This window comes from Epinephelus fuscoguttatus, linkage group LG14 (assembly GCF_011397635.1).
Source record: "Epinephelus fuscoguttatus linkage group LG14, E.fuscoguttatus.final_Chr_v1".
Taxonomy (NCBI): domain Eukaryota; kingdom Metazoa; phylum Chordata; class Actinopteri; order Perciformes; family Serranidae; genus Epinephelus; species Epinephelus fuscoguttatus.
In genome coordinates this window covers 8,003,654-8,016,291 of record NC_064765.1, presented here as the reverse complement: position 1 = coordinate 8,016,291, position 12,638 = coordinate 8,003,654, and the positions used below count along the sequence as shown (strand labels likewise).

Sequence of the window (12,638 nt, the reverse complement as noted above, 5' to 3'; positions counted from 1 at the left end):
ATGTACTTTATACATCTTGAAGATCACAATGACACATTTCACTATTGGGAACATTTCTTTCATCATTTTATCACCATTCAAGTTAGTGGAGGGCTAAACTGGAAGTAGCTGACTCAGCTGGCGGAAGTCAAATGCTCAACCACAAAGTCTCTCGAGAGCTTGCTTCCTTGGCCCAGTGATGTGGAAGATTTGGGTAATTTTTCATGCAGGAAATGCAGGTCATGATTTCTGGAAAGAGACATTGCTGTTGAGTTTTTCAAATGTATTTTTTTTTGCCACTTTGAGCATCACAAGCTGAGTGCCATCTAGTTCTGTTATATATGAGAGAAGGTAGACATCTCTACAGCTGATTTCTCCAACAGTCAGCAACTCACACAAAAACTATCTAGACTGATAAATAGTGCTATAAGGGGAAAAATATGTTTTTGATTTTGTGGTGAACAGTCCCTGTAAGTACAAGATCTGAGCACTCCTCCTTTAAGGCTGAAGACTTTTCTCTTTGCTGATGCCTTTTATTAAATCAAATATTTATTCATTCCTTACACTACACTGTAACTTTTATTCTTCTATTTTATACCTGTAACTTTCATCCCTGTATTTTACAGCTGTCTTGTATTCTTCTACTTTATACCTGGCTATAAACCTGTAAGTTTTATTCTTATATTTTATAGCTGGCTTTACACCTGTCGGTATCATTCCTATATTTAATAGCTGTCTTGTATTCTAAAAAATTCATACCTAGCTTTACACCTGTAGCTTTTATTCTTGTATATTATATCTGTCTTAGTATATTTTAATTTTTTATATTCTATTCACTGATTCTTTCATGAATTGTTTTTAAATATCATTTTATAATGCGTTTGTTTTGCACCCTGTCTTGATGCTTTTGATGTTTTATGTGGAGCACTTTGGATTGCCTTGTTGCTAAAGTGTGCTATATAAATAAACTTGACTTTCCTTCCACCTGTGTAAATAGCTAACATTAACTGTTTGCTAACGTTCCCAACATCAAAACACACACTGACAGCAAATCTGTAAACTGGATAAAATTAAAATTGACCTGGCCTGTAGCTGATAAACATTTACTGTCTATTGACGTGATGAGGAGGTTAAAGGACGCTTTTACTCACGAACAAAAAGGTCATTTTACCTCAGTGTAAGCAAATATAAAGCTAACGTTAGCTAGATACGCACATTGGCGCTTCAATCTGAGCGCCCAGAGACATGCTAAGAGCACATTAAAACAAAGGAACATACCTTGTTTCGGTAAGTTAAACCATCCTACCGCAGTGACGTCGACCAATTTTTCACAGGAGGGTAGAAACCATGCATTTATCTTGTCAAAAGCATAACAAAATGTATGCTAATATCGTTTTTAGCTTACAGAGATAGCGTTCAATGAGCTAGCTTGACAACAGCATAGCAACAGTCCACCCACAATGTGACGTCCTCTTAAAGGGACAGGCACACAGCTTTATTAGATTCTTTACAAAGGGTTACTGAAGCACATCATATTTCTCTTTGATGGTCTGGAATCTGATTTATCAACATGAATTAAAACATATCTTTTCACTTATGTCATATAATATAAAAATATATTTTATTATAAATATTATATATTACATATATCTACCATACCAACACATTCCAGCTCCTCCTGGGGGATCCTGAGGCATTCCCAGGCCAGATGAGATATATAATCCCTTCAGTGGGTCTGCCCGGGGGCCTTTCACCAGTTGGATGTGCCCGGAACACCTCTAACAAGAGACGCCCAGGAGGCATCCTAATCAGCTCCCCAAACCACCTCAACTGACCCCTTTAGATGCTAAGGCTGAGCCCAGACACCCTTCAGCTGCACTACTCATGAACAAGACCCTGAGATACTTGACCTCCTTCACTTAATATACATATATGGGTTTTTGGTGGATGCCTGAAATAAGGTCTGTGGCTAACACAAGCTTAAGAGACTTCAGTAAATACCCCACTCCTGAATTTTGAAGCCTTCAGGTGTTTAAAAAACAGCGGTTGCTAACAAGTGGCTGAATGAGACTACAGAATGTCACTGTGCTTGTGGTAGCAATGTTAAGTCATGTGTTCGTAGTGTACTTCATTTATAGCCTAACTTAACTTTACTTCTGGCGATTGCAATTATGTTCAAAAACTGTGAAGATTAATTTGCTAAACAAAATGTGTATCATAAACTTGTTTACCACAGAGCTTATTTCTGCAATAATCCAAAATCCAATTGAAAAATCACACTGGCTTTTGACAAGTCAACCAGGGCAATGCCAACTTTCAAGTCAACTTAAAAGAAACGTCATCCCTACAGCACTCTATAACCACTACTCTGTAAATAGCTGCTGATCTTAGGCACACTGCTGTGGAACAAAGTCTCTTTTTCCCAGCCCTGGCAGTCTTTCACATTCCATGTTCATGTTAGATATCTGGTCAGACATTTGCTAAAATGGAGGCGCAAGGTGCTCACAAGCAGCAGATGTCAACACATTCCCATGTCTGGTGTTGACAGGAAGTTAAAATACACAGTAAAACGTATTACTCCTGTGGTTTATAAGTTTTACTTCTACCTGCTCCTTTTCGGACACTGTTCTTTTTTGCTTGTATTCTTTTTTCTGTCTTTAACTTTTATTTTTTTTATGTTCGAAATAAAATAAATTCATTCATTCATTCATTCATTCAGAAATCTGGTCAGACATTTGCTAAAATGGAGGCGCAAGGTGCTCACAAGCAGCAGATGTCAACACATTCCCATGTCTGGTGTTGACAGGAGGTTAAAATGCACAGTAAAACGTATTACTCCTGTGGTTTCATGTTGTTCTTGTCATATTTCTTTCTATTTTTTTGCCTATTTCCTGAAATTCTTATTGTATTTTATGATAGGCCCATTGTATTTGATATCCACCTGTCAAGCACCTTTAGGTTCACGTATTTACTCACATACTCTCTGCTAACCGGTTGAGCAGCAACTGCTTATTCCACCACTTAAAGTTTGTGTTTCAAATATTAAAGTTACTGTAAATAAAGTTATATTATAATTACTTTATTATACCGTTTGCACATAAAGCTGCCACGAACTAAAACATCTTCCTCACATCATTATTTGACTGTGTGTTTGCGTACAGCCTACAGTTAACAAGTACAGAAAGGCCTTGAGTATATGTGAAGTTCTATAAGCATGCCGACTTCAGTGCATAATTGTCAACTCTTCTCTGCTGTCCATCAAATCTTCTGTAAAATTATGTCTGACCTCACCGCCCACTTCAAGAGCATCTCCACTTAACTGCAATTAAGAAACATAATTTTCCATCCTCTCTGCATCTAATTAGGCTGCTAATTAGATGTCTAACTGCCTAACTCCTCTGCATGCAAGAAATTGTTAATTATACTGTTTAATTACCAAAAACACAACTCATTTCACAAGCAATTTACTGCCTGCGCAAGTCATCTGTGTACAAATTACACAAGTATGGAGATAATGGATATATGAGACACCACTCGACTGAATCTAACCTGTATGGTGTGACGGGACACAGAGGGACTTGGAGACAAATTTCAAAATTCTATCCTCTAAGTTTATGAAACATTCAATGAAAACATTACAGACATTCAAGAAACACAAAACATGCTGGAATTGTGTTTTGTTTTGTTTTTTAGAGCAAAGATGCACGTTTCTCCGCTGTGCAAGACACTTACAGGACTACAAGCTTATATTTATCACTTCTGTTAATCAATGCGGCTGTCAATGTCTTTTCTGACAGGAGCACAGAGAACTTAGACGACAGAGTCCGGCCATGAACTCAAAAGGAAGTGTTGGATTAGTTACTCTCATCTAGCTTCAAAATTAAACAAGCACTGTAGTTTCTTCTACCGTAACCTAAATTTCCCCCAAGCCTCTCACCCTAGCCACACTACACATCAAAGAGGTTTTACTACTATTCATAGTTAAGACCTCATTCCTAAATCATGTATCCCTTGGTAATCTCCGAGTATCATCATTGACTTAATATTAAAAGCTACAAGAAAAAAAAAGGTTACTCAGAGGATAATAAGACAAAAATAACAGACGGCACTTCGAGGCTCGGCCCACTGAATTAAATATGAAGCTCGTCTGGGAGATGAACACGTCTGCTGGCTGCTTCAAGCCGAATTACAAGACAAATCACATACAAGTCAAATCTGCCTGAGAGATGAAGCCCTGCTGGTGATGGTGTCCCACAGAAGACACACAGTATCGTGTAGTGGTGATGTAGAGTCTTATTCATGATCTTTTTACAGACGCTATATATCCTATCATAGCTAGTGTCCACATAGACACATCTATTAGCAAGTCTCTACATTTTTTGTTTGGCAAAAAAACAGCTAACAGGGAAATATTGTATGTTACTGTAGCCTCATTAACCTACAATGACCTGCCAATGGGTCAGTCATTACAAACTCATGCTGTGCAGCTAGATTATGTTCAAACCCACAACACTTTATTTTAAATTGTGCAGGAGTGGAGACTGGTTTTAAATATTTCCCTCTCTGTAAACATATAAAACCTTACAGTTACTTAAGTGGAAATAAATGGGAAAAACTAGATGTTAAGTGGCTAAATTCAGGGGCTTCCACTGTCTACTTTCATTCCACTGAACTTCCGGATAACAGTATTTACAGTTACTGTGAAAATAACTCCTCCCTGACACATGTTAATACATAACTTATGATAATATGTAACAGTATACCACTCGAAATAAGCCGTTCTAAGATATAAAAAGCTAGATTAACAAAGACAATCTTAGATATGAGTACCAGACTACACCTGCCAACCGCATCACTGCACAGTAGGAAGTGTGCATCTACTGCTAGCTCACCTAGCACCACTGAGCTAGCTAACGTTACAGCTAAACCGAAGAGGATGCCATTTAGTGTTTACGAGTGTTTAGGCTTTTACGAGCGTAATTTTCTCATCCATGAGTAGACCAAAACCAAATATCAACGCCATTAGACAGTGATATTTGGTTTACTTTAGGTTGTGACCAAGATTCAATGCCTGGGCAACATATAATGCTAACGTCAATTTGATGTAGAATACTGACGACAAATGACGACAATACTTTGTTGGTTGATGTAGTGTTATTAAGTAACGTAAGTAAGTATCCAACGTCTTCCAAGTGTCTAATGCCAACGTCTTTGTGACATTAAATGGTGATTGTATCGCACTTCTCTGGTTTTCCAACCATTCAAAGCGCCATTCACTCACACACAGTCATACAGAGGTAGCCGAGGCTATCATACATGGTGCCACCTGCTACTCAGTAACCATTCACACACACTCACACACAGATGGAACAGCCATCTGGAGCAATTTGGGGTTCAGTATCTTGCCCAAGGATACTTCGACATGCAGAGTGGAGAAGCCAAGATCAAACCACCGATCTTCCAATTCGTGGACGACTCCCTTTAAGCCACATTTGCCTTCATACCTTACAACATTCATTTGTCAGGTATGAAGAACAAAACCCTATCATCTGCCAAACATCCTAATGTTAACATCCACACAATGTGAAATTCTCCTCAGTCCAATTTTCATTTCAACCAAAATTTAATGTCTGTCTGAAGCAAGAGTCCAGCGTCTCACTGATCTCATATTACGTCCGGTGCAGTTGGAGATGCACACTTCCTTCTGCGCAGTGATACAGTTGGCGGCTGTAGCTAGGTAGAAAGAAAATAGTTCGTAAATGCAAGTGCTCACAACAAGGTCTGTGGATTATTTTGAGTAACCTGATCATGATTTCTGGAAAGAGACATTGCTGTTGAGTTTTTCTCATGTATTTTTTTTTTTTTTTTTTTTTGGTGCTTTGAGTACTACGAGCTGGTGAGAAGTCAGACATCAGCAAAACTCCAAATATGTATTTCTCATTTTTGGGTGTACTGCCCAAAGGTATATTTACTTATCATGTTTTCATAAAGGGCTTATACTTTCTGGAGTATGTGTTACATTGTGATATTGCTTATTTTCCGCGTGTTGAAGGATTTAAATAATTCTTCCAGCAATGCTTCTGTTTTCTAACTAAGTGGACATTAATAGGCTAGTTTGTGCAAAGTTAAGGTATATTTGCCAGACTGAAAACTGACTTGAATCAAAGCTGAATTGACAAAAAAGAGACAATGTGAAGAAAGTTACCAGACAGTTACCAAGCACTGGCAGAGGCTTAACACAGTCAGCGTTTGTATGGATTACAGAAATGGAAAATATAGCTAATCCTGGTTCAGACAAGATCGTTAACGGCACATTTAACCTAATTCTCTTGTGACGTGTTTATATGGTCACATGTCGAATCATTGTTGCCGGGCGGGTTAGTCAGAAAGAAAGTACCAAACGATCTGAAGTCTGAGTAATAAAACCAGCAGCCGCCGCCTGATCCGAGGACACTCTGACGACTTCATACCAAACAACTGATAAAAACTTAATGTTGGGAGTTGTATCTGTGCTGGAGAAACACATGGGAGGATTATGACAAGCTGATTAGCTGGATGTGGATCTGTGGTCAGATGTTTACAACATGTCTCCTGCTGCATGTCGAGAGCCCTGACAGCAGATGTGCAGGTCAGAGAGACAGCTGATTGCTGCGAATGTTAGAGCGGAGGTCGCCTGACAACAGTGTTCACACACACTGGTGCTGGAGAAAAGAGACACAAGAGTGGTGCTGGGAAATTAGACCACTCAACGCAGGAAATGAGAGGAAAAAAAGTGGAGCCAGTGCAAACAGATTTCACAGATGATGTCATTAGTGAATCAAATGCTACTAATGAACAGGCTTATAGGGAAAGAAAGAGAGAGAGGGGGAACTGGGGGAGTTAGGGCAGGGCACTCTGTAAGCTAAGTAATGAATGAAAAAAGAGAGAGAGAAAGGAGGGGCACGACAATAAAAGAAAGAAAGGAATCAATGATGGAAGAAAGTAATGAAGGAAGTGAAGAAGTTAGGAAGACGTAAGGAGGAAAGACAGATGGGAAATAATGAGGAAAAGACAGAATGATAAAAGAAAGAAAATAAGGAAACAGAGATTGGTGGAAGAGAAGGAAAAAGGACAGAAAAGGGTAGAAGAGTAGAGATAGAGGGAAGGACAGAACAACAAGACAATAAGGAATGAGGAGAATAAAGGGAAGAGAAAATGAAATACAGAAGGAAAGAGAGAAAAAGGGGATTGATGGAGAAGGAAGGAAGAAAATAAATACAGAAAAAGATGAGGATTGAAGAAATGGGGGAAAGGAATAAACAAAGAAGGAGGGGGGATGATGGAGAAAGGGTAAAAGAAAAAAGGGAAAGACAAAAGTAATAAAGAAAGAGAGGAAGGTAGAGGGAACAGACAGAATAAAGGAAGGGAGCAAAGACTGATGGATAAAGGAAAGAAAAAAACAGACAAGGCAAAGAAGATGGACAGAAGGGAAGATGAAAGAAAGGGTAAAGAGAGGAAAATAGGGAAGGACAGACAGGTTACAAGACATAAAAGAGGGAAAGAAGGAAGATAGAAGGACAGACCAGCTCTGTCTCTTTAGAAGAAAATGTTATGTACATTTCTGCAAACGATAAATACGACAAATTTAAACATGTCATACACATCATTTCAACGTTTCTGAAGTGACGTAGCAAAGTGAGACGCCTGCCAAGCCAAAGACCACTGTTAGAGATCAACAAAACACAACAGCGGTTGTAATTTTGTGAGTCATTACTGTGTTTAGGCACCAAATGTGTGTGTTTTGTAGCAACCTGTCACTGTTCTTCCTGTGGGAAAAATACCATGACAAGCAGATGTTTTTTCGCAAGACACTGATGTGTTTCCAGCCGGGCTTGTGCCCCCAAAAGTGGGTACTTTAAACCAAATCGTCACAACTTTTCCCATCCACAACCAAGTGGTGTTTGTGCCTAAACCCAACCACGTGAACCACAGGCTTGTTGAAGCGTAAGTTTCAACATATCATCTAATTGTAATGTATTCAGGGTTTGTGAGGTCACAATGACCTTTGACCTTCTGATCAGTTCGTCCTTGAGTCTAAGTGGGCGTTTGTGCCAAATTTTAAAAAATGCCCTAAAGTGGTTCTTGAGATAATGTGTTCACTAGATTGGGACGGACATACCAGGATGTATGGGCAGACGAACACAAGTAATGACAGACAGACAACCTGACAAAATAAAGCCTCTGGCTGTTGCTGCCACAAAGGCGTAAAGATAAAGGACGGATTAAAGAAAGCAAGAAATGAAGGAAGGATGGGAGGAGGGAAAGAAGGGAAAGTATGAGGGAAGGACAGAAGGACAAAATTGAGAAACAGACAAACGAAGGACAGGATGATGGACAAAAGGAAAGAACAAAGAAAAAAGGTAAACGATTCAATGAAGGACAGAAAGTAAAAATGAAGGAAGGGAGGAGGGAAGGAAAGGACGGAGTGAAAAAAGTGAGAAACAAACAAAGGACAGGACGATGGACAAAAGGAAATAAAGAAGTAGAATGAAGGACAGAAAGTAAGAATGAAGGAAGGAAGGAAGGAAGGAAGGAAGGAAGGAAAGAATTAGGGGAAGGACAGATCGACAGAAGAAAGAAGGGCAAAGTGGAGAGGATGATGAAAGAAAGAAAGAAAGAAAGAAAGAAAGAGGAGAGACCCTTCAGTGCAGCCCTTCTCTCTAGTCTTTGTGTAGCAGCCTCCTCCTGTTGAACTGCTGGACTGTGTCGTGCAGAGCTGGCAGCCTGAGCGCTTCAGGTCAGGTTACCAGAACAAACTACAGCGAGGAAATCTCAGTTTGGTGACGAAGGTGAACGACCCTGCTGAGCAAATCAAAGATCACTAACGAAAAAAAGCTCGACTCAGAAACCCTTGGATCCAAAGCACACAGTTCAAAGAACGATCTGATTAGATGTGTGTTTGCGGTTCACCAGCAGAGATGATGTATCTCTCTTTTTACAACTATCAAACACTCAACGATTATTCAGAGTGTTTCTATATTTGTTTGCATGCATCTTCTGATCTTCACCATATTCTTGGCCTGCGTTCACACACACCGCTGCAGACCACAGTTTCCTCTTTTTATTCATGCATGAGGCGACTCCTTAAGTAGGCCTGCAAGCTTAAATGCCACAACAGCTCCACCGTTTGGCATTTGCCCTTGAATTATTAAATCCTGTGAACAGCGTTTTAATGAATCTGCCGCTGCTGGAGCGAAACATCCTGACATGTTGGCACACATCCTTGGCCACAGCTGAGACGATTTTATTGGCCTAGTAAATTGTGAAAGAGGCTCCAGTGTGTTGTATTTCCACAACAGTCTCTGTCTCCTAAAAGTACAGTTGGATATTTAATTGATTTGTCTGTCAGCTCTGTGACAGCAGTGAGTAGCTGCAGAGAGGAAACAGCAACATTCAGCAAGAACTGATTTATGTTTTCACCCAAACAAATCTCATATTCTGGGAGAATGTTAACAGGAGTTACTCTCACTTTTACATCACATGAATCCATCTGTCTCACAGTTTTATATCAAGCTGAAAACGTTGAGTACACTGGATTTAAAAAGTGAAATTAGACTCTCGTTCACGCTTCTCATATGTGAGGACTTGATGCTTTGTTTGTCATATATAACAATAAATTGATCATATATTTGCGTTTTGTACCAGTAAATCTGAGGCACAAAACGATTTATCGAAATTAAAAATAGTCAATAGTTGCCATAAGCGTAGATTTCAAGGGGCACAGGGGTCACACCTCCCTCAATATTTACACCATGTGCATGTGTCCCCTTTAATAAAATCATGAAAGTAGCAGAGGACTTTCCTTTTGACAATATTAAAGACATTTACACCCTAAATTGATACAGAAAATGCACATATGGGTGCATAAAGATTCATCACAATGCAGGAAATTAGGTGTTTGAAGCTAAGAATTTCTTGCCAGAGGACCCCCTAACCCTCCGTGTGTCCCCCTAAATGTTAAAACGAAACCGACACCCTTGTTACTTAAAGGTAAAAACCAAACTCGCCAGCTTACTCAGTGTAAAAGTCCATGGTACAGGCAGTCTGAGGCACTAGAAATCCTACATACATGGATGACCAACACGTTTCGACCAGAGTCTCCATCATTTATCATTCCATCAGTCTCCATAATTTTTAGTTTCTGCCACTTTATGTGCAGGTTTGTCACAATATATAACAATTCTTATTTATTTCACTGCTGTTTCCTTTCTGTTTATTTGGCATTTAACCTGTTTTCTTATTCAAAGTATACATTTATGTCATTTTCATTTTCAATTTCTGTCAATGTGTTGTTTTTTTTTTGTCTAGTAGGGCTATACCAATATGTCATAACCTGTGTCACATGACCCTCACATGAGCTCTTAAACTGCACACCTGTTTCCAGTGCATTTTACACCCTGATGAAGACTCTCTTGTCGAAACGTGTTTGTTATCCATGTATTAATAGAAGATTTTTAGCTACAGTGGGAGTGCCTCAGATGCATTTTTGGACTGCCTGTCTGTACTAGGAACTTTTACACTGAGTGAGCTAAGTGACTCTTTGCCCCGTCCTTGAAGAACACCTGATTTTTTTTTTTTAACAACTAACTACACAGAGCCTTAACCCACTGCAGTACTCCCTAATTTTTGCCTCTGCACCCGTGTTATTTGCATCATTAGTTTATGCAACGGCTCCAACTAAGTGGTTTTAGCGCAGTCAAATTGGCATTTGGATCTTTAACTCAAGAAAATGTCAATCTTAAGTTTCCAAAGCACAAGTCCAACATCTAAACCAAAATATATTCAGCTAACAATGATACAAAACAGCAGAAAAGCAGCAAATCCTCACATCTGAGGAGGTGCAACCACAAAAAAACTTGTATTTCTGCCTGATAAATGACTTAAATCACTGCTCATCAGTTGTCTGCCTACAGACAGATCAATTATCCTGCAGCACCAGAGTCCTTTTCACCTCACCCCTGTTTAAAAGGAACTAAAAGCACCAGCCACAGGTCTTGTATCTCTCTCCACTTAATGCATCAGAAAACCCTGCAACCAAGTAGATCAGATCTCCTAATCTGAGCTGGCGCGGACCCAGCCACAGTCTGTGCCCGTGTGTTGCAACCTAGAGAGGTTACTGCAAGCAGAGACCGACGACCACCACACCTACAGTTTAACTGCATTTAGCAGAGCTTGTTTTCACTACTCCGCCCTGGCAGCAGGCAACAACAGGCGGATACAGACCTGACCTGACAGAAACAGGCCTTTAATGACAGACTGGAGGAGCGCAGAGGCGATTGAGCAAGGATGTCTCCTCCTGTGCCCTGTCCGAGCTGAAAAACCTCTCATGTGCGATGCAAGAAAAGGTCTCAGCATAATGTGGTTTACGAGGTGTTTGCGCACGACGCACAGGGTTTATGGAAAGCCTCTTACGTGTGCTTGAGGTACTCACAGGCTCGGGGAAGGCACGGAGAGGCAGGGAAACACTGACAAACATGAGCAGCCTGTAGAATAATGGTATATGGCTGCACGGGTGGAGGAGGAGGAGGTTGGAGATGGATTAAGATGCGTTAAAGCCGTACGTGTCCATCAGAGCAACATACACATTCCTGCTGTGACACCCAGCTGTGCATCACCACCACCACCACCACCACCACCATCCTCATCACCCCAGGTTCCACACACACACATGCACATCAACATGCAGCACACACTCTCCTGCAGCTCGGCGCCTCCAGCGACAGTGCGCTGCTCTCCTCTCTCCCCTTCCTCTCTTTCTCCCCCCACAAGCCGCGCTCACTCACTATCAGCGGGATGGTCCTGTCGTCCCGGTGGATCTCCAGCCGACCGGAGACCCCCTTCTGCCCGTGGCCCCTGCCGCGGGTCTGCGACGCCGACGACGACGGCGACGACTGGGGCTTGTTGTCCTGCCACAGGTAATAAAACGTCCCCAGGATCCACGCAACGGTCAGAATCGCGATGGCGTTGGCCCGTATCCTGCGCATGGTGAGCCCATATGGAGGGCTCCGGAGGCGAGCCCGGCTGGTTCAGGTCCGTCCTCGGCAGAAGGTGCAGCCTCCCCGCCGGTGTGATGCGTTGAGTCGCAGCGCAGACAGACAGCCTCTATCTCTCCGCGAACAGCCGCTTCTGCCGGAGCGCTGCCTCTCTGCTGGGATTTGCGCACTGACAGAGCCACGGTCCTAGCGCCGAGTCATATCATCCCCCTACACACACACACACACACACACACACACACACACACACACACACACACTATCCATCCACACACTACAATGAGGAGAGGATGTCCAATCTGCATCCAGCAGCTGAGGTCCTACTTTCAGCCCTTAGAGGTGCAGATCAGAGGGGAAATGTTGAGATGTACATTTCTACACGTCCTCTGGTCATTTTAATCCCTGATGCACGTGATCCCTCTGCGTGTCACTGAAGGCTGGGGCTGGTTTTAGTTACAAGAACATCACCTCTTTCCCTTTAAAACACAAAGACCTTCCCATTGTACAAACCGCCCTGTGCAATAACTGCATTAAAAGCTGTGGTGAGGAACACTTACTTAAGTATTTACTTACTTATACTTTGAGTAAAGTACTTAAATTTTCTTACTACATTGAAGAGGGAAACAA

At 41.2% G+C, this 12,638-nt stretch overlaps 1 protein-coding gene across 1 annotated transcript in view; it reads right to left on the bottom strand.

Moving 5' to 3' along the window:
• Positions 1–12,190, bottom strand: part of galnt16 (UDP-N-acetyl-alpha-D-galactosamine:polypeptide N-acetylgalactosaminyltransferase 16) — a 64,704-nt gene extending 52,514 nt beyond the window's left edge. The window contains exon 1 of the mRNA XM_049596713.1: positions 11,802–12,190. Coding sequence (XP_049452670.1) covers positions 11,802–12,002 — 201 coding nt within the window. The 5' untranslated portion in view covers positions 12,003–12,190. The remainder of the gene's footprint in view (positions 1–11,801) is intronic.
• Between the last annotated feature and the right edge of the window lie 448 nt (positions 12,191–12,638).